The following is a 22623-nucleotide window of genomic DNA, read 5'->3' as shown; positions in this document are numbered from 1 at the left end:
AACGATAAATATAGCAGATGATGTAGCAAGAACCATGTGACGAGAATTGCTCTGTGTGATAGCTCTGTGTTTAAATACATTATACAACTACGCAGAACTCGAGAGCAAAGTCTTCGTGTTCTCTTTGAAACAAGGAGCAAAACTAGATGCTATAAATACAAACATCACCATGATCATTTCAGCCGATGACAGAACGAAGAGTTGAAGTCCATGCTTGCAAACCCTTCTGAGCATCCTTCTTCCTAATCAGTTCAAGATTGTCGACTGCACTAGTTGGAACTCCACATTTCAAGAGAACTATTTTGAGCGTTTTGAACGTAGAATTGTCCGGTTGAATATCAGATTGCAGCATCTCATCGAAAGTGGCTGCTGCCTCCTTAAAACGCCCGTCAGATGCATACAATCCTAGCACGTTATTGAAACTCAACAAGTCGGTCATGAGTCCCTGTTCCCTCATTTTTCGTGCAATACCAAATGCTTCCACAAACCTCCCATTTTTCTTGTACATACGCAGCATCATAGCATAGGAAAATTCGTTTGCATTCCCGGATTGGTTCAGATTCTTGAATATTCTTTCCGCCTCGGATATCATAGACCTCTCACTAAAGAGATCAATCATACAATTCGAGGAGTATACGTCTACACCTGCCTCAAATGATTGAAGCGCCTTATATGCTTCTCGAGCTTCTCCTAATAATCCCACTTTCGTATATAGCTTGATTAAAGACTTGCATATAACATCATTTACAGGCAAGTCCAAGTCTCTCATGGCTTTTACATAATTTTTAGCTTCTTTTACGCTTCCTGTGTCTGCAAAAGCATTTATCAGGACACCGAAAACAATGGCATCTGGTTTTATGTCATATCCAACCATCTCTTCGTACAAACTTACAGCCATGTCCACCTGGCCTAACTTTGAATAACTCGATATCACAGCACAATATGGGACACAATCGAGCACCAATCCAGCCTGTTGCATTCTTGTAAGATAGAAAGTCGCCTTTTGTGGCAGGTCAGCACTAGAAAGCATTTGTACGAGGGAATTATAGCTACATCTATCAGGAATTACACCATATCTGTCCATGCTATCAAATAAGCAGCAGGCTTGTTCGAATTTCTTGCTGATGCCGTATGCTTTAATCATCACATTAAACTCAAGGACACTCGATTTTTTCTTCTCTAGGCAACAGTTGAAAACTTTCTCAGATTCCAAGACATGCCCCCTTTCGCCAAAAGCATCAATGTTGGCCGAGTAACATTCAGAACTCATGTTCCCTGCAACGTGGAATCTCTCGAACCATGCCCACGATGATTCCAACATCCCGGATTCTATGTACATTCGAGTCAAAGAAGATTGTGTGAATTCGTCAATCTCCAATCCTCTTTCATCCATCTCCGAGACAAGATCCTCAGCTTTCAGAAACCATTTGCCTTATTGAGAATGCATAAAGGATAGTTCGATAAGTGACAGCATCTGGTTCAAGAGAAGCATCTTTCATCTTCTTCAAATAGATCGATGCCATATCGATGTCATCATGCTTAGCATAAAGGGAGATGAGAATGTTGAATGTTCGAGTATCGGGAGAGCAGTTAACCTCCTCCATTTTCTTTATCAGCGAGGCAACTTCCCCTAGCTGACCATTATTACCATACATGTGTATCACAGTATTGAAAGTCACCGTGGTGGGCACAATCTCTTCTTTGAGCATTCTTTCAAAAGTCTCACTTGCTTCTTGGAGTTTCCCACCTTTTCCATAAGTGTCGATCAAGGTATTATATGTATACACGCTCAAACAAGCATTTGCCCCCGAATCACCATTAGCACCTCGTTTGCTCCTCGATGTAACACTTCTACGCTCATCCACCACCCGCTCACTGACCGACCATTTCTTGAAAAACTCCTCAGCTGTCTCAAACTCCCCTGCCTTTTTATACATTTGAACCACAGTCCCCATGGTCACTTCATCTGGCTCCATTCTACGTTCCTTCATCAATTCCAAATACTTGATTGCTTCCTCCCTGAGCCCACCTTTGCTATACACATCAATCAAAGTTCCATAAGTTGAATTTATTGGCTGGATCCCCCTCTCCACCATTTCGCCCCACAACCTCTCAACCTCACACCACTGCCGCGCTTTCCCAAGAATCCTAAGCATTATGTTGTAATGAATGACGTTCACTTCATAACATCCTTTCCCTTTAAACCACTCGAAAATATCCATAGCCCTTTCCCACTGCAACTGCTCTTTCAAAAGTATGCTCCTTTCTTTGTTAGTCAAGTTCATTGCCCAAGGCTTTAATGCCTCGTCCAAGTCCTCAACAACCTCCAGAGCTTCCAACATCCCAGGAATACACCCCCCATATCTCCTCCATTTCGTCGAACATTTGGCACGCACTTTGTCCTCCACTCCCCTTAATCCCCCTACGCCCCTAACCTTTCCATTAAATTCTCTCACCCCACCATTTTTGCTCACCTTTCCTTTCACAAACACACCATTTCTCCCACCATTAATCAACGAACAATCTTCATACACTTTCTCCACACCATCTCCAGACCTCAAATCCACCCGAAAATTTCCGTTCATCTTAACCCCACCATCAAGATTTCCCACTAAATCTTCCCGCGACACCGCCGCTTCAACTAACCCTCCATTCTTGTCATTAAGACATCACCTTGAGTTCGTAAACTAGCCCCAAAGCCACCATTTTTCTCAGCTCTACCGCGTGGGTTTCCCGCAGAACCATTCTTGGAAATTTTCCCAACACTTGGACACTTCAAAACTTGTTTGCGCTGCTCCTTATTGGTCTGATCATTGGATTTCTTGAAGGGTGGAGTGACTGAAGCTCCCACGCTTGGTGTTGTGGCCTTTATGGAATTAAATATGTGTAAACAGTTAGCGTCTGAATGCTGAAACTTAGCTAACATGGTGGATTTTCGGAACACGGAGATAAATTCACGGAGCTGAAAGCCGAACGAATTCAACGGAGAATGAAGGAATTTATTTATTTTACCTTGAAATCCATCAAAAAAATTCATATAAAACAACCCATCAAATTATAATTTCTTATTACCGGATATTGGCCTTCAGTATCCGACCGTCGATTTTTTTTGTGTTCAGTTCCTGGGTACTTTTTAGTACCATATTTTCACATGAAGTGTACCACATTTTCACATGAAGTGTACCACATTTTGTATGACATAGTACCACAATTTTGTGGGTAGGAAGTTAACCCAAAGAAATGTTTTGATTGAGAATTTTTCATAACTTCCCCTTGTTATTATACAAATCATTTACAAATTTTAAAACAAAATAAGATATTTTTATTCCCAAAAAATATGCCAACTTTATATTTTAAGGAGTCGTTAAATTTTTTATGAGTAACAATTAATTCAAAAATTTGTGTGAAACAGTTTCACGGGTTGTATTTTGTGAGACGGATATCTTATTTAGGTCATCAATGAAAAAATGTTATTTTTTATGCTAAAAGTATTACTTTTATTGTAAATATCGGTAGGGTTGACGCGTCTCACAGATAAAGATTTGTGAGATCGTCTCACAAGAAACCAACCTATTCAACAATTAATCTGTTCTAAAATTTTCAAATAAATAAATTTGTAAATAATCTATTGACTGTCATTTAATTATACCATCTTTCGCATATCGAACCACTCAATATGTTGAGACTGGAATGAGGAAGCCGTGCGTTCTCATTTTCCTAAATTTGAAGCTTAGTTCGTTCTTGATATCTCGTTAAGATGATATAAGATATTGGAAATTGGAGCTAAATGTCTATATTCGGTTAAATCTGGATATCTTCTTGAAACCGATTGTTACAATACTTTGGATTCACAAACTTCTTACTCATTGGAATTGTGGTGGAAGTATATTTGGAAACTTCGCATTTCCCAAAAGGTTCGAATATTATTTTAGCGTGCATTTCAATGATTTTATTCCTAATGAATTGAATTTGTAGAAACATCATCTCATGTGAGCGGATGTTGTATGCTTTGTGTGCTAGGTGAGATTTTTAATAAGGTGAGGCTCACGCTGAATTAAAAATTCAGAAAATCATATCCCACATCGGAAAACTTATAAAACTGAATGAAAGAATTAGTTATAAATAGAGCTCAATTCCTTCAGTTATTGTATCTCAAAATCAAAAGCTTTTCAGCTTTGATAAAAAGAGAGTGTATAGAAAAAAAAAGAGTGTATTTTTTTCTTGAGTGCGGGAATTCTCTTGTGTGAGTTAGAGAAATTATTTTCTCGGTATACTCGGGTTTGGGAGTGTGAGATATTTAGTGTATTGGTGTATACACTTGTTGTAATATTTCTTCCGGTTATAAAAGTTGAAGTGCTCCGTGGACGTTGCCTATATTGGGTGAACCACGTAAATCTTTGTATTCTTGTTGATTATTTTATTCCGCATTTTTGGGTGCTATTATCATCGTGATCGGCATCACTTCGGTGTAATTTCCCAACAACTGATATCAGAGCCTTGTTGTGAAAATTCTTAAAAATTATGAGTATGCTCTGTGGTTGCAGCTCTTTCTGATCTTCCACATCAGAAAAGATTTTTTAGATTTTTTGCTAAGGCCAGAGAAGTGATGGCCGGAGATGATGGATCGGGACCGGGAATCAACAAGTTCGACGGAACATATTTTTCGTTCTGGCGGTTATAGATAAGAGATTTTATGTACAGTAAGAAGCTGCATCAACCTCTATCAGGAAAGAAACCGGAAAAGATGGAGGATGATGACTGGGAGCTCCTTGACCGACAGGTGTTAGGTGTTATACGACTTACCCTAACGAAGAATGTGGCACATAACGTGGCAGAGACAAAAACCACAGAAGAGATGATGACCAATCTGTCAGACATGTACGAGAAGCCATCAGCAAACAACAAAGTACATCTCATGAAGAAGTTATTCAACTTGAAGATGGGAGAAGGTGCTTCGATGGCAAAACACATAAATGAATTCAACACGATTGTCTCTCAGCTGACATCGGTGGACATCAAATTTGATGATGAGATTCAGGCACTTATTCTTCTGGCATCTTTACCAGACAATTGGGAACCGATGCGGGCAGCGGTTAGCAACCCTGTTGGAAAAGGGAAACTACAACTCAATGATGTTAGAGATCAAATCCTTGCTGAAGAAGTTCGCAGGAAAGACTCGGGTGAAGCAACATCATCGAGATCTGCTCTAAATTTTGATAACAGAGGAAGAGGCAGGAGTGGTGAAAGGAGTTCCAACCGATGGCGCGGTAAATCCAAATCAAGAAATAGAAAAGACAAAAACATCCTTGAAAAGAATATGAAGTGCTGGAGCTGTGGTGAGACTGGTCACCTGAAAAAGAACTGCAGATCAACGAAGAATAATGCCAATGCTGTCACTGAGGAAGTACATGATGCTCTGCTATTATCCATGGAAAGCCATGTTGATTCTTGGGTTATGGATTCGGGAGCATCATTTCATACCACTGGTGATCGCGATGTATTTGATAATTACATCGCTGGCGATTACGGAAAAGTTTTCCTGGCTGATGGAAAACCCTTGGAAATTGTTGATATGGGTGATTTACAGATGAAGATGTCAAATGGATTTGTCTGGAAAATCAACAAAGTAAGACATGTACCAAAGTTGACCCACAAACTCCGGTGATTGAACTAAGGAGATCTTTGAGAACCATTAGACCACCTGAAAGATACTGTCCCCGCACTTCACTATATTTTGCTGACAGACAAAGGTGAACCGGAGACCTATGAAGAGGCAATGCAAAATGATGATTCAACCAAGTGGGAGTTGGCCATGGAAGATGAGATGGATTCACTGTCATCCAATCAGACGTGGGAGTTGACAGAACTTCCGCAAGGCAAAAAAGCGTTACATAACAAGTGGGTGTACCGGTTAAAAGAAGAGCATGATGGTAGCAAGCGGTACAAGGCAAGACTTGTTGTAAAAGGCTCCCAACAGCGGGAAGGAATTGATTACACCGAGATTTTCTCTCCGGTGGTTAAATTAAGCACTATCAAGACTGTACTTGGACTAGTGGCGAAGGAAGACTTACAGTTGGAGCAGTTGGATGTAAAGACTGCGTTTCTTCATGGTGATCTAGATGAATAAATTTATATGAAGCAGCCACAGGGCTTTGAAGTACGGGGAAAAGAAAAAATGATGTGCAAACTTCAGAAGAGCTTGTATGGTCTCAAACAAGCTCCAAGACAGTGGTACAAGAAGTTTGATGGATTCATGAGTAATAATGGTTTCCTAAGGTGTCAAGCTGATCACTGTTGTTATGTGAAAAAGTTTGACGGTTCTTATATCATACTACTGCTATATGTAGATGATATGCTGATAGCTTGAGCTTGTCTGGAAGAAATTGATAAACTGAAGAAAGATTTATCAAAGGAATTTGCCATGAAGGATTTGGGTGCTGCAAAGCAAATCCTTGGAATGAGGATCTTAAGAGACCGGGTGAATGGATTCTTGAAGTTATCTCAAGAAGAGTACGTGAAAAAGGTGGTTAGTAGATTTAATATGGATGAAATTCCTTTGGCTAGTCATTTCAAACTAACCAAAGCACAATCACCATCGACGGAGAAGGAGCAGGCTTATATGAATAAGGTTCCTTATGCTTCTGCTGTCAGAAGCCTCATGTATGCAATGGTGTGTAAAAGACCAGACATAGCACATGCAGTGGGAGTTGTGAGCAGGTTTATGACTAATCCAGGAAAGCAACACTGGGAAGCAGATAAGTGGATTCTCAGGTATTTGAAAGGTACCGCTAGTTAACACTTTATACTTCAGGAGGTCAAAATTGGGCTTACAGGGTTTGTCGATGCCAATATGGGTGGTGACCTGGATGGCAGGAAAATACTACTGGATATGTGTTCACATTAGGTGGTACAGTTGTAAGCTGGATATCTAAATTGCAAAAGATAGTTGCGCTTTCTACTACTGAAGCTGAATACGTAGCAGTTACAGAAGCTAGCAAGGAGATGATATGGTTGAGATCCTTTCTAGAAGAATTGGGTCAGAAGCTTGAAGATAGCAAGTTACACTGTGACAGTCAGAGTGCTATTCATTTAGCAAAAAAATCATGTTTATCATGCTAGGACAAAGCATATACAGGTTAGGTACCATTTCATCAGATCAGTGCTGGAAGATGGAATCTTGATGCTGGAGAAGATTCCTGGAAGTAAGAATCCAGCCGATATGCTCACAAAGACAGTAACCATTGACAAACTGAAGTTGTGTTCAACTTCAGTCGGACTGCAAGTATAAATGGAGATATATGAGCTGCTGCAATGATGGTGTGAAGGTATGAAGACGTGATTAAAATCAAGTCTTCAAGTGGAAGAATTGTTAGGTGAGATTTTTAATGAGGTGGGGTCCACGCTGAATTAAAAATTCAGAAAATCATATCCCACATCGGAAAACTTATAAAACTGAATGAAAGAATTAGTTATAAATAGAGCTCAATTCCTTCAGTTATTGTATCCCAAAATCAAAAGCTTTTCAGCTTTGATAAAAAGAGAGTGCATAGAAAAAAAAGAGTGTATTTTTTTCTTGAGTGCGGGAATTCTCTTGTGTAAGTTAGAGAAATTATTTTCTCGGTATACTCGGGTTTGGGAGTGTGAGATATTTAGTGTATTGGTGTATACACTTGTTGTAGTATTTCTTCCAGTTATAAAAGTTGCAGTGCTCCGTGGGCGTAGCCTATATTGGGTGAACCACGTAAATCTTTGTGTTCTTGTTGATTATTTTATTCCGCATTTTTTGGGTGCTATTATCATCGTGATCGGACATCGCTTCGGTGTAATTTCCCAACATTGTGGAGCCCAAGAAACATGTACGAGTCATTGTTTAATTTTCTGCCCATTGGTGCATAAGATACGGAATAATACTGATATCTAGTCATGTTTAAATAAGTGTAGTAAACCGTCTTTTATTGATTGTGCTATATCGTTGAGGGATATCATGTCAAAGACTGAGTTTAAGTTTTGTGAGTTTTGAGTTTTATGTGATATATGCTTGGGCTGTATGGAAAGAGCTATGCCGATTCAAACATGAGCATCATAAGCAACAATTTTCGATCAAGGTTGATTGGGTGCGGTCTTACTTGGATGAATTCCGGAAAGCCGCAAATCTAAGTGTGATTGTGGATCTGGATAATCATCCACTCATAGAGAAAATGTAGATAAACCTCCAGTGAGATGTTTTAGACTTGATGTGGATGCGTGGTATAATGAACTAAGTCACTGCTTTAGTGTGAGTGTTGTGATTCGAGATCATCTTGGCTCGGTTTTTGTTGCTTCGGCTAGAGGTATTCGTCATTCATGATCGTTTTTGCTGCAGAATTGAGTGATATATATCATGGTATGTTGCTTGTTCTTCAATGTGAGTTTAATCTAGTTCGAGTTTGTTTTAATTCTTCCTTAGCTGTCCAAGATGTCGGCCAAGTGGGCAAAGAAGTCAAAGAAAGGGGGCAGTTCAATAAAAACGTGGGTTGGCATCAAATTTTCAGACGGAAATATGAATACGCGTTTTTAACGCGTATTCACACGGTCAATAGGCTCTATAAATAGAGCTCCCCCCTTCATTATGAAATTATCTCTTCTTCGAGTTTTCTCTCATCCTATTAGTTCTATAACATTTGTGAGGTGTTTGTTCTCCTGTATTAAGAGAGTGTGTGTTCTCTTTGGAAACATAGTGAGTGAGTTGTACACCACAAAATATTATAGTTGAATTCTTTTCATCTTGCCCGTGGTTTTTACCCTAATAATTTTTAGGGGTTTTCCACGTAAATCTCGGTGTCCAATTTATTCTTTATTTTCGGATTTATTATCTCAAATTCCGCACGTGGGACCAACAAGTGGTATCAGAGCCTTGGTTTAAAATTTCTTAAAATTCTGAGTATGCTCTGTCGTTGCAGCCTAGACTGATCTTCCACATCAGAAAAGATTTTTTGAGATTTTTTTATTAAGGCTGGATTATTTTGTTCAGTCTACTAAATTGTTGTAGACATAATGACGGGAAGGTATGAGATAGCAAAGTTCAACGGAAGCAATTTTATGTTGTGAAAAATAAAGATACAAGCAGTTTTAAGAAAAGAGAATTGCTTGGCAGCTATTGGAGATAGACCGGTGGAGATTGCGGATGATGGAAAGTGGAATGAGATGAATGATAATGTTGTTGCCAATTTACATTTGGCTATAGCAGACGAAGTTTTGTCAAGTGTCTCTGAGATAAAAACAGCCAAAGTTATCTGGGATAATCTGACAAAGATGTACGAGGTCAAGTCGCTACACAACATGATTTTCCTAAAGAGAAGGCTTTATACTCTTCAGATGGCGGAATCCTCATCGATGACCGACCATATCAACACACTAAATACTCTATTTGCCCAACTCACTTCCATGGAGCATAAAATATGGGAAAATAAACGTGCGGAGCTTCTACTTCAAAATCTACCAGGTTCATACGATCAACTTATCATCAACATTACCAACAATATTCTTATGGGCTTTCTAAAATTCGACGATGTCTTAACTGCGGTTCTCGGAGAAGAAAGCCAGCGCAAGAATAAGGAAGACAGGTTGGTAACTTCGAAGCAGGCAGAGGCTTTACCAATGATAAGAGGAAGATTTGTGGACCGTGACTCCAGTGGGAGCCAAAGACGAGGTTGATCAAAGTCGAGAAGTAAGAAGAAAAATATTTACTGCTTTAAATGTGGTGGTAAAGGGCACTTCAAGAAAGAGTATACAAGTATCGAGAAGAATTCTCAAGGAAATGTGGTCAGTACTTCAGGCAGCGGTGAAATATTATTCAGCAAAGCGGCAACAGTTGCAGAAGGCAGACACAAATTTTGTGATACATGGATTCAGGAGCGACGTGGCACATGACGTCTCGGAGAGAATGGTTTGATTAGTATGAACCAGTCTCAGGAGGATCTGTATTCATGGGAAATGATCATGCCTTGAAAATCGCCGGGGTCGGTACTATCAAAATTAAAATTTTTGATGGCATCATTCGCACCATACAGGAGGTACGACATGTGAAATGACTAACGAAAAATCTTTTGTCCTTGGGGCAATTGGATGACATCGGGTGCAAAACACGTATCGAGAAAGGGATCATGAAAATTGTGAAGGGTGCGCTTGTGGTTATGAAGGCGGAAAAGGTTGCTGCAAATCTGTATGTACTTTTGGGAGAAACACACAAAGAGGCAGAACTAGCTGTTGCATCAATTGGTTCAGGAGAAGAATTAACACTGTTATGGCATAGAAAGCTCGAGCATATGTCAGAACGAGGGTTGAAAATTCTCTCAGAACGGAAGCTGCTGTCGGGACTTACAAAAGTGTCACTACCCTTTTGTGAGCATTGTGTTACCAGTAAACAGCACAGATTAAAGTTTGACACTTCTACTGCCAGGAGCAAAATCATATTGGAGCTGATTCATTCGGATGTTTGGCAAGCACCGGTTGTATCCCTAGGAGGAGCGAGATACTTTGTGTCGTTCATTGATGATTTCTCTAGGAGATGTTGGGTATATCCAATCAAGAAGAAATCAGATGTTTTCCAAGTCTTCAAAGATTTCAAAACGCGGTTTGAACTTGGTTCAGAAAAGAAAATCAAGTGTCTGAGGACTGACAATAGGAGGAGAATATACTAGTGACGAGTTTAATGCATATTGTCAACACGAAGGCATCAAAAGACATTTTACGACGGCTTACACACCTCAATAGAATGGAGTGGCATAGCGGATGAATAGGACCTTGTTGGACAGAACAAGAGCTATGTTGAGGACTCCGGGTCTAGACAAGTCATTTTGGGCAGAAGCAGTCTAAACCGCTTGTTATATTATCAATCGTTCTCCTTCAGTGGTGATTGATTTGAAGACTCCGATAGAGATGTGGACTGGGAAGCCGACAGATTATTCTCATTTGCATACATTTGGAAGTTCGGTGTACGTTCTGTACAATGAGCAAGAAAGATCAAAGTTGGATTCGAAATCCAGAAAATGTATCTTCTTGGGTTATGATGATGGAGTAAAGGGGTTTCGCTTGTGGGATCTTACTGTTCACAAGCTTGTCATCAGTAGAGATGTTATCTTCGAGGAAGATAAAGTAAAGGGAGACAAAGGCACACCGAATTCAGAAACTACTATTTTTCAGGTGGAAAATAAGACGGATGAAAGTCAAGTTTCTTGTGAAGCAGTATCAGAACACGAAGAACAAGAACATGTTGAGTCTGAGGTTTCCAATGTGAGGCAGTCAACTCGAGACAGAAGACCACCAGGTTGGCTTTCAGATTATGTCACTGAAAGCAACATTGCATATTGATTATCAGATGATGGTGAGCCATCGAGTTTCCACGAGGCTACTCAAAGCTCAGATGTATCCTTGTGGATGATAGCAATGCAAGAAGAATTGGAGGCATTGGACATGAATAAAACTTGGGATCTTGTTACACTACCACGAGGAAGGAAAGCCATTGGAAACAGATGGGTCTATAAGATCAAGCGTGATGGCAATAACCAAGTAGAGCGGTATCGTGCTAGAGTGGTGGTAAAAGTATATGCTCAGAAAGAAGGCATCGACTTCAATGAGATATTTTGGTTCGGCTTACAACAGTCAGAGTAGTGTTGGCATTATGTGCGGTGTTTGACCTACATCTAGAACAGCTAGATGTGAAAACGACATTTCTTCATGGAGATCTTGAAGAAGAAATCTATATGCTCCAGCCAGAAGGTTTTGCGGAAAAAGGCAAAGAGAACTTGGTTTGCAGGTTGAACAAATCTCTGTTCGATCTCAAACAGGCGTCGAGGTGTTGTTACAAGAGATTTGATTCCTATATCATGAGCCTTGGATACAACAGATTGAGTGCATACCCTTGTACGTATTTCAAGAGTTCTGATGATGATTATATCATTTTGCTGTTGTATGTGGACGACATGTTGTAGCAGGCCCCAACAAAGATCAGGTCCAAGGATTGAATGCACAGTTGGCTAGGGAATTTGATATGAAGGACTTGAGACCAGCAAACAAGATTCTAGGGATGCAAGTTCATCGAGACAGAAGTAACAGAAATATTTGGCTTTCCCAAAAAAATTATTTGAAGAAAGTCTTGCAACGCTTCAACATGCAAGATAGTAAGCCAATTTCGACCCCTCTTCCTGTTAACTTCAAGTTATCCTTCGAGATGTGTCCTAGCAGTGAAGCAGAGAGGATGGAGATGTCTCGAGTACCGTACGCATCAGCAGTAGGAAGTTTGATGTTCGCTATGATCTGTACAAGACCGGATATTGCTCAAGCAGTGGGAGCAGTTAGTCGGTATATGGCGAATCATGGACGAGAGCATTGGAGCACTGTTAAAAGGATCCTTCGATACATTAAGGGTACCTCGAATGCTGCATTATGTTATGGAGGATCGGATTTTACACTCAGGGGCTATGTCGATTCAGATTATGCAGGTGATCCTGATAAGAGGAAATCTACTACTGGTTATGTGTTTACACTTGCGAGAGGAGCAGTAAGCTGGGTTTCATAACTGCATACAGTTGTGGCGTTATCTACAACAGAGGCAGAATACATGATAGCTACTCAAGTTTGCAAGGAGGCAATATAGATTAAAAGGTTATTGGAGGAGATCAGACACAAACAAGTTAATGTTCCTTTGTTTTGTGACAGTCAGAGTGCCTTGCACATCGCAAGGAATCCAGCCAATCATTCCAGGACTAAACACATTGGAGTACAATTTCACTTTGTGCGGGAAGTAGTAGAAGAAAGAAGCGTGGATATGCAGAAGATCCATACGAAGGACAACATAGCTGATTTTCTGACCAAGCCAGTGAACACTGATATGTTTGAGTTGTGTAGATTCTCAAGTGGCCTAGCAGAAACGTAAGCAGCAGAGAATGACAAGATTGAAAGGATGTGTGGAGACGTGTTTGATTCTCAATCAAATCTCCAAGTGGGAGAAATGTCGGCCAAGTGGGCAAAGAAGTCAAAGAAAGGGGGCTGTTCAATAAAAACGTGGGTTGGCATCAATTTTCAGATGGAAATATGAATACGCGTTTTTAACGCGTATTCACACGGTCAATGAGCTCTATAAATAGAGCTCCCCCCTTCATTCTGAAATTATCTCTTCTTCGAGTTTTCTCTCATCCTATTAGTTCTAAAATATTTGTGAGGTGTTTGTTTCCATGTATTAAGAGAGCGTTTGTTCTCTTTGGAAACACAGTGAGTGAGTTGTACACCACAAAATATTATAGTGGAATTCTTTTCATCTTGCACGTGGTTTTTACCCTAATAATTTTTAGGGGTTTTCCACGTAAATCTCGGTGTCCAATTTATTCTTTATTTTCGGATTTATTATCTCAAATTCCGCACGTGGGACCAACACAAGCGATTATCTCAGTTTTGCAAAATCTAAGCTTTGAAAGCAATTCTGTTTTGAATATTTTAGCTCTCTTAGCACATGATATGTTTGATAGTTTTTGTCATGTCGGTAGAAATGTGAACAAATTCGTGCACCGTCTTACGCAATTTGCCATATCTAATCTCCCACATATAGATTTATGAGATTCTAAAAAAAACATTGTTTATAAACTATTATTTAAATTTTACAAAGAAATCAAGTTGATTTACAAATTATAATTTATTGTTTTAAAATATACTCTAACAAATTTTAAATTGAAAAATTAACCTTCACATTTTTATAAGATGTATCCAATACACTGCACTAAAGTTTTTTCCGTGTTATACTAGGAATAACACTTAACAAAAAAATTTTAAGAAGTAAAATGATAGAAAGTGTTTTATTGACTATTGTGATACGGATTCACGGGTCGTATTTTATGAGACAAATATCTTATTTGGGTAATTTATAAAAAAATATTACTTTTTATGCTAACAATATTACTTTTTATTGTGAATATCGGTAGTATTGACTCATCTCATAGATAAAGATTCATAAGACCGTCTCACAAGAGACCTACTCTGTACACTATTGATACATGTGCAGTTAGCTAAAGTTTTTTTTTTTTTTTTTTTTTTCCATTTTCTGCTCAAATTGCTTAAAAATAAGATGATAATTAAAACAAATATTTACGTAAATGGGATCATGAATAATATTATAATAAACTGAGATAATAATAACATATCTATTTTTAACTTGGATTATAAAATTTAAGTCAATATTGTGTCCACGGTAAACGTTAGGTAGCCAAGTACGGAGCAGATAACTACAATACGAGAAGTTATGTGACGGCGATAATCAATAATATCATAAAATAAAAATCATAAAACACTTAAAATATTCAATTAAAAGCAAAATAAAAAAGCAACTATATAAATACAATTTATTGGATAACAAATGAAAGTTCTCCATCTCTCATTCACAAATCACAATCCCTCCCACATCTAAACTCACCGGCTGAACAGATATTCCACAGTAACAACCCAATAAAAAAGTGTTATCACACGTGTCGGTATCTGATTAGACATTCATGTAGATGATATCAGGTAACCTCGTCATCCGGAAATACACACAAATTTAAAAACAATAGAAAATTGAGACGAATTCATAGAACAGCTGAAAATGGCGGTTTCAGTGACACTCTCAGCTCTTTCGAGTAGTTCAATCCCCAAGATTTTGTCCCAAAAGAGATCAGAATCAAATGAAATTAAAAAATTGGACTTCATTCCGAGTACCCCATCTTCAAAATCTCACGGAATCGGAGTTAATGATGGCAAAAATAGCTCGACAAGATTGTTTGCGGGGCTGTCTGAAGTTGAGCCAGATCTTAATGAAGATCCGAAGGACCCTTGGGAGACTAATGGGATTGACTCGGTATTTTAGTTGTGGATTTAAATAAAAAGTTGGTGAATTTTTCTGGGCTTGTGTTTAATTGGGCAGTTTACAGATTTTTGGTCTTGTTTTCATGGTTGGCGATTGCAGGAAGATTTTGTTTATGGGGAGTATGATCAACACCACACCTACTTCGAAGGTGGAGTAAACGGTAATTTTCTTCCTTTTTGCTGTTTTATTTTACTTATGCATGCCTAAGCTTTTTTGTTTGAGAATTTAAATTTGGATAAATTGTATTGGAAAATTGGATTTTTGGTTGCTCGCAAGAAAAAATGATTGAAATTACAAACAAAAATTCGAAAAAAGAAGAAAAGAAAGAAAGGAGAGGAAGACTGAAATTTGACTGCTGATAGAACAAAAATCACAGGTATGACAAAGATCAACTTAGAGATCAATTTTACAATTTCTCGTGAATTGTTTTGGAAATCTTGCACTGTTGCATTTGAAATAATGATGATGCGTGTACATATTTAAGATTTTTTTAGCTCTTTTATTCACTGGCCACTCAAATGCTCCTCTCTATAATTCGAGTAGAAGTCAAGTTTCTTGTCATAAATTATACAGATGATCTTATATCTCGCAGTGGCTACTTTCCAAACCTCTTTTCTTTTCCAATATGTTGATTATTACATGGAAGAAGAAAGAAACCTTTGATTTTAATAGGATATAGGGGTGTATTCATGTCATTTTGGATGAGTGAAGGAGTCAAAAAATACAGAGAGATGTGTAAGATACCCATGTAGGGATTGATTGTCAGGTATCCTGGTAAAAATATTCAAAATCTTTGGGGTTTCTCATGTAGTTCTTGTTATAAAAATGAACGACGTTTTGATTAATATATTGGCAATGTTCAAGCTCAAGCTCGATTCATCGAATAAGCTAGAGTGGCTCGAAAAATAATTATGTCCAATTTCTTACATTTTCAAACTTGCAAGTACAGGACCATTTTGGGAAACCCTTTCAGCAGAATATGCATCAATCGGACCTCCGACTGGATTCCAAGGTGCAAAAATAAATGCCCTGTCTAACGATTTTCACTGTTATCCTCATTACTCCGTGGACGTGGAATCAACTGATCATTCATTGTATTTTACATTAGGTCTCATTTCATGGCTATTCCTTCCATCGGTTGCAGCTGGAATGTACTTCGATGTTCCGGTATCCGCTATATATATATATATATTTCCATCTTAAATACTCTTTTTAGTTGGACCTATCTAAGTACATCGTGTCTGCAAAACTTGTAGGGAGAGTACTTGTTCATCGGAGCAGCCATTTTTACGGTAGTATTTTGCGTCATTGAAATGAACAAGCCGAGCGAGCCGCACAATTTTGAGCCTCAAATATATAACATGGAAAGAGGAGCCCGTGACAAGTTGATATCTGATTACAACACGATGAACATGTGGGATTTCAATGAGAAATATTGGGAAGTGTTGGATTTCACTTTGAAGAAAAATGATATCACAAAGAGATCAGGATGATGGGGATTGATAAATAACTGAAGTTAAAATCCATCCATTTAGACAGCAAAGGTACATCACAACACCTCTTATCTCTACCATTCCTACCTCATGTATTTACCTTTCATCATATTTTATGCAACATTCCCAGTCGCATCGACACGTTTCAGGAATTTCAAGTCTTTATTTTTCGCGGGGATCGGAGAAAACTTACATTTGGAAATTGTTGAATATGGTCTCTAACAAGTGTGGTGTTTCAGATCTGTTGATGCTTTTATAATGTATATAGATATCACATATCCTTTTCAATTCTTGTAATCTACATTTCATTTTAAAAACTTAACGTGAATACCAGTTTACTAGCTTCTTGAGTTATATATTAAAGCGGTTAGTGTATGTTTCAGAAATTTTCTCCATATCCCGACATACCGTTAGATCATACCGGTCTTTACATTTTAATGAAAATTGACATTACATTAAAAATCCAAAAGATTAAATTTTTTAGCCATATTATATGGGTAGAAACACTCAAAAGTGCAAAATAGAAATATCCATATCAAAGGGTTTCAAAGTTTTTTTATGGATTGTTTGTTAGTGTTTTTAAAAATGGAGACGAGAGCGCATAATTTGAAAATTTTCAATGCGAGATGTAAGATTTTTTTAATAAAAAAGTCAAATATAATAATTTTTATGTAAAAATCAATAAAAGATGAAAATTGTGATTTCGTAGATGAGTAAATGACACAAGAATTATCGAGAGATGATGGGAATTTTTTTTTGAAAATAATTAATGTTAGAAAATATGGAAATTCACATGGCATGTTACTAAAAACATCTATACCATTGACAAAAAATAATGATTTTGTATAATAATTAAATGAAGAAGAGTAGTTCTCTTGTGAGACGGTCTCACGAATTTTTATCTGTGAGACGAGTCAATCCTACTGATATTCACAATAAAAAATAATACTCTTAGCATAAAAAGTAATATTTTTTCATGGATGATCCAAATAAAATATCTGTATCACAAAATACGACCCATGAGACCGTCTCACACGAGTTTTTGGCAATGAAGATAGTTAGTTATATAATACATTAATTAATTGAAGTGAAATTTAAAATTGTTAAATATGTGATCTCTTAATTATAAAGCAAAAAGCCAAAACGTACAATAAATAACATTAGATTAATAATAATAATAATAATAATACATAAATAAATAAGAAGGGCTGGCTTTCAAACGACGTCGCGTGGGTTGTATACATAATACATGATGGAAAACTTGGCAAGAGGTTGGGGAGTAATTTCGGTATAAAAAAAAATGGCCCACGGAGGCTACGGTAAGCGCAGAGCCGCTGCCGTCCGAAACACGGCGGGGAACCGGCGGCCTAAAGCCCTCACGGTGGACAAGAAGTCCAAGCCTAAGGGCAAACCCAAATCCGTCTCTCTCAAAACTCAAATTCGCTCCGTTGAACGCATGCTCCGCAGAGTATGAACTCGTCATCCGCTTTCTTCCCACCACACGAGCACGCACAAATTTTTGTTCTTGAATGTATAAGTTTCGTTTTGATTTATAATGTTACTGGTTGCTGTTGAATTGGTTGCTGGACAAGCCTGTTAGAATAGCGTAAAGCTAGCCGCGTTTGTATTTATTCTTTCCTCGATGCTCGAAGCGGAGCTATAAATTTAGTGCGGCTCTTGTTTTCGAGGTAGAGTTGAGTTTGTTGTAATAGGAAATGAAAAGGGTTAATCTTTGGGAATTTATTCTTCCTCAATTACATTAGATGCTTACGTCTTTCACTCTTGCAGTTCTGAGCTAAATTAGGTTATTAGCCAGTCCTATTTTTTTTTTTGATCGAGTTCAATTGGATCGGTGTGCATAAACTGGATTGAGTATTTTTGTTATTTTCAAGTGAGTTGAAATTTGTAGCCTATTTTGGACCCCTTGAAGCATTTTTTGTTTTAAAATTTCACATGATTTTTTCTTAATCCGTCGTCACATTCAACTCCTCTGCATCTATTCTTCGGACTATAGGTCGCCCTTGTAGCTTCGGGTTTTGATATGCACATCATCTTCCAAAGCACACTCGATACTTGATGTTATGACGGAACAATATTTATTGTGCGTAGTTCAGTTGGACATACATAGTAAATGAATTTATATGCTAGTAAAAGAGTGTTTGAGAAGGATAAACAAGTGCTTCCTGGATTTGCATAGATGTTATAGATGCTGAAACTGAAAAGAAAAAGACTTTCTGTGTATGTGTTTTGCAGGCTAAGCATCGGTACAGGGTTCTTGAATGAAAATTTGGGGTTGGATCTTTTCCAGAGTCTGTTAATTATACATTATTTCACTTACTTCTCCACGATGTTCATATATTTTTGTGGATCTTATAAATTTTATAATCATTATGTCCAAGAGAAAGTGCACTGAAATCCGTCTTTTGTTTTTACCATCTCAGTTTCCTCTATTAATTCCTCAATCTCGTCAGAGTCTCGAGTTTGAAACCAGTCTTCATTGTATTCTCTTTAGAGCATAATTTTCTCTTTAATTGGATTAATTTTTCCACCCCCGCTTTTCAATTTCTTTGAGGTTATTAATGGACCAAATTGAATTTGCTGTATTTCGTTGTTGGATTTTTTTTATCTTGATATGATTAACTGAAGATAAACCATTGTGCAGGATCTGCCTCTTGAAGTTAAAGAGGCCCAAGAGAAGAAGTTGGAGGAGCTCAAGAAACAACAGGAGATTCACAATCGTCTTGCTGTGGAACGAAAGATTTTCTTGCGGGACAGAAAGATCAAATTTTTTGGTATGGAGTAATTATGACTATTCTGCATGTTCCTATCTATGTTCAATGTGCCAAACTGGGTACTATACATGATACTGTAAAGTGTTTGTTGCAATTGACCTGGTCATTAATTTGTATGTCTAGAGAGAAGAAAGATTGAACGGAGGATAAGACGGTTGGAAAAGCAGCAGCGTGCTTCTGCTGGTCAGGCACAGGAAGCAGAGATTGCTGAGCAACTTTCTAAATTGAAAGAAGATCTTGAATATGTCAGGGTAAGCTGTGGAATCTCTTGCTTTCTATTATTTATGCTCTTGTTTTTTATGTTATGTATGGGCATCTAAGTTGGGCGGTATCTTCTTTCTCAGGCATTTTAATGCTTTGTGTTGATCTAAAGTAGTTCAGGATATTTGGTTTTGGTGGCCAACTCAACGTACTGAGCTGGTCTTCATGTGGCCTTTTAGAGTCAATATATTATTTTAGGTTTATGATGACAAATGGGTTTATCAGGATTATTTATTTTGAAGAATTTAGTATAATTTATTTCCTTTTGGATTTACACCTTTGACTTATATGAACGCCTGCAGTTTTGTTTTTTGCATCAATTGTAAATTTCTCTTATTACTTCTTGTATGGTATTACAGCCTTATCACTCTGAAGAGAGAAGAGAGAAACATGTCGTTTCTTGTCTCTGGTGTGGCAGAATCAACCATAAGATACTACGGTGTCTTTTAAAAGTTTAGCCATTTGTTTTAATAGTTATTTTGCCTAAACAGGAAAGAAGCAGGAAGGAAGAAGAAAATTAGTTGGTTGCTATTCATATCCTCCATCACCAATACAAAAGTAACTATGTGGCTGAGTATTAGAGCATTAGTGTCTGGAGAGATATATTGAAAACATGCAATACCCCACTGTTGACCTTCAACGACCCCAGCGGCAGCCAAAAGTTTAGCTAGCTTTCTAGTTTTCAAAATAGTTTAGGTAGTGTTTCATAATTTCAACTTGATATGTGGTAATGGTGGACCTTCAAAACCAAGGCTGAATTTTGTCAAATTTGTAAGCACCATCACAATGTTAACATGGGCTTGAAATTGATTCTACTTGGGATCTTAACTTCATCACTCTACTGCAGTAATATATAAGCATGATTCTCATAGTACTTTGTAGGTAATTGGGTTTTTGTAGGCAGTTCTTCATTTCCAGATCATGTGCATTTTTAGTTTCTATCACATTGGTATTAACTCTTTGTTCTTTTTTGTTTTCTTCTCTGTAATTGAATTCTAGTTCTTCCCAAAAACAGAGAAGTATGTTTCATTATTTATGGGAGGTGATGAGACTGAAATTGTAGAAAAAAGAAATGGTTTACGTCAGCAAATTAAGGCCAATTTGATTGCTGCTGCAGCCAGTGGGAAGGATTTGGAAGGTACATATTTTTCCTATCTCGCACTAGAAAGTTGCTTATGTTTGTTTTTTTGAATTTTGTCGAAGAACCTTAATTTTTTTACCCTTTACTTTCCTGACAAATGTCTTTACATGTCATTGTTGTGAAGTTCCTTGGTTGAAACTTTATAAGGTTTTCCTTTCATAAATTACTTGTCCTAAACGAGTCGTGAAGATGAGAATTTTGTTTGTCAGCACCCATAAACAGTTCGAGATATTCTTGTTTTTGTTTCTTTTTATTTTGTGCTTGATGCTTAGAACTTATATTTTTTGCTTGAACTCGGTAACAGAAACAGGGAGCGAGGATGATGGGCTTTTGGATCCAAGCGATGATGATTTCTTCTTAAATGGGAGCTCTAGTGATGATGCTGATGCAGATGATGAGTGGACAGACAAAAGCACAAGGTATCGGGAGAGATTTCTGTTTTATTCTTCAAAACCGAACATTCTCTTTTGTTGAATCCTGGCTTTGCCAGCCTCCTTATACCTGTTCAGTGACATGTAGAATTTGATGCTGATCTTAAATCCCAACATCTGAAGTGTTTTTTGTTTTTGAAGGGTCATAAACAAAATAGTTAGATGTGTTGTATTCATACCATTTTGGTGGATCGTTACGTGATTAAAGCTTGTTTGATAGAAATACCACAAAACCTTTTTATTGGCATATGTACATGAACTCAACTTAAGAGAACGTTATATTAAACTCTTACAAGTTTGAAATGGAAAATAAAAACCTGCCCATGATGCCGAGGCTGCAGGTAATAATCACTAATCCTGGACTTCCTAATAACACACGCGTCATATCAATTTTTTTGATAATGTAGCAGGCATACTCTCTTTTTTATCTCCAAATGACATCAGGAAACCGTTTCTGTATTTTCTTCAGGGAGCAAGTCTCGAGTGCCTCAGGTAAAGCAGCATCCGGAATGTCAAGTGATGAAAGAAATCAGGTTAGTATTCGAATTCTAAGCTTGCCAATCGTAGTTATTCCATGATCAAATATTTGTTGATGTGTGCAAAAAGCTAAATTTTGTTGAGAATTTGAAACGCGGAAGAGTTCTAACCAAAGATGTTTACGATTATAGTGTTTGAAAAGGTCATAACTTCTACTTGTTATTAATGCAGAGGCAGATCTCTGCTCGTGCTCTCATGCCACCACCTAGACCATCAAATAAACCGTTTCCTCGTTCCGTTCATAATAAATCAAGATTTACTGGATCTTCAGGAAAGAAGCCATCACACCAGAGAGCCGAATTATCAACCTCTAGCAACACATCTAGCAGCATCAGCAGGCCTTCCTTCAGAAAACATTGCGACATGGATTCAACCACTGGCAACAGTGGTAACCAAAGCTCCAACTCTGATGCTCGAAAACCTCGTCGCAAGAGAAGGCCCAAGAAAAAAAAGCAACCGGCATCATAGTTTAACCATCTAGCACTCAGGGCCTTTCCAATTTTAACTTGAAAAATGTACCTCGTCGTTTTATTTCACACAGTCGAATTTGTCTGCTGACTGATAGTAGAATATTCGATTTTACGGTTAAAATTTTCTGGCTGTTGTTGAATTTGTTGAATTAATTTGGGTCATGTAGGGACAACTATGTGGAGATTGTTGTTGCATTCTATCGGTTGAATAGGTGAACTATATATAGGTTCAACATGAAATTCAAAGATCCATGAAAGTGTGTGAGAGTGTGCGTGTATATATATGGCAAAAATTTGTGTGAGACGGTCTCACGGGTCATATTTTGCGAGACGGATCTCTTATTTGAGTCATACATAAAAAAAATATTAATTTTTATGTTAAAATTATTACTTTTTATTGTGAATATTGGTAGGGTTTTCGTCTCACAGATAAAGATTCGTGAGACTGTCTCACAAGACACTATTATATATATATATATATATATATATATATATATTTGTGAAACATCCATGAGTATGTTTTATAGTCGATTGGTTTCACGGAAAACATATTAGAATACTGATTGGTTTTTTGTAAAAATATTTGTCCACCTGGTCGCAATACTAATTAATTTGGTTTTCCTTTTTTT

General features: G+C 37.7%; 3 protein-coding genes across 5 annotated transcripts; 2 read left to right on the top strand and 1 right to left on the bottom strand.

Moving 5' to 3' along the window:
- Positions 1-39: 39 nt before the first annotated feature.
- On the bottom strand, positions 40-3028 carry LOC142547718 (pentatricopeptide repeat-containing protein At3g23020-like). Its single transcript, XM_075656130.1, is given in 2 exon segments — positions 40-1414; positions 1416-3028. Coding segments are annotated over 2 exon segments (2406 nt in total). The 5' UTR covers positions 2586-3028; the 3' UTR covers positions 40-178.
- An 11526-nt stretch (positions 3029-14554) lies between these two features.
- On the top strand, positions 14555-16703 carry LOC142547716 (photosynthetic NDH subunit of subcomplex B 5, chloroplastic). 3 transcript variants are annotated; one of them, XR_012820723.1, is made up of 6 exons: positions 14555-14860; positions 14969-15029; positions 15819-15881; positions 15978-16036; positions 16126-16413; positions 16512-16703. XR_012820723.1 is itself a non-coding variant. In XM_075656128.1 (5 exons), the coding sequence occupies exons 1-5, from the start codon at positions 14609-14611 to the stop codon at positions 16360-16362; spliced, it is 672 nt and encodes a 223-aa protein (XP_075512243.1). In that variant the 5' UTR covers positions 14555-14608; the 3' UTR covers positions 16363-16703. The 3 variants fall into 3 exon arrangements, 1 of the variants encoding a protein (XP_075512243.1); XR_012820722.1 differs by having other exon boundaries at positions 16493-16703; XM_075656128.1 differs by having other exon boundaries at positions 16126-16703.
- Positions 16704-17596: 893 nt separating this feature from the next.
- Positions 17597-22167, top strand: LOC142547715 (uncharacterized). Its single transcript, XM_075656127.1, has 7 exons — positions 17597-17830; positions 19025-19154; positions 19278-19405; positions 20415-20553; positions 20861-20975; positions 21457-21520; positions 21696-22167. Exons 1-7 carry the CDS (start codon positions 17663-17665, stop codon positions 21990-21992), a joined length of 1041 nt encoding a protein of 346 aa, XP_075512242.1. The 5' UTR covers positions 17597-17662; the 3' UTR covers positions 21993-22167.
- Positions 22168-22623: the final 456 nt, after the last annotated feature.

The sequence above is a fragment of the Primulina tabacum genome, chromosome 5 (assembly GCF_025594145.1).
Source record: "Primulina tabacum isolate GXHZ01 chromosome 5, ASM2559414v2, whole genome shotgun sequence".
NCBI classification, from domain to species: Eukaryota; Viridiplantae; Streptophyta; class Magnoliopsida; order Lamiales; family Gesneriaceae; genus Primulina; species Primulina tabacum.
This window is presented reverse-complemented; position numbering and strand designations above follow the sequence as displayed.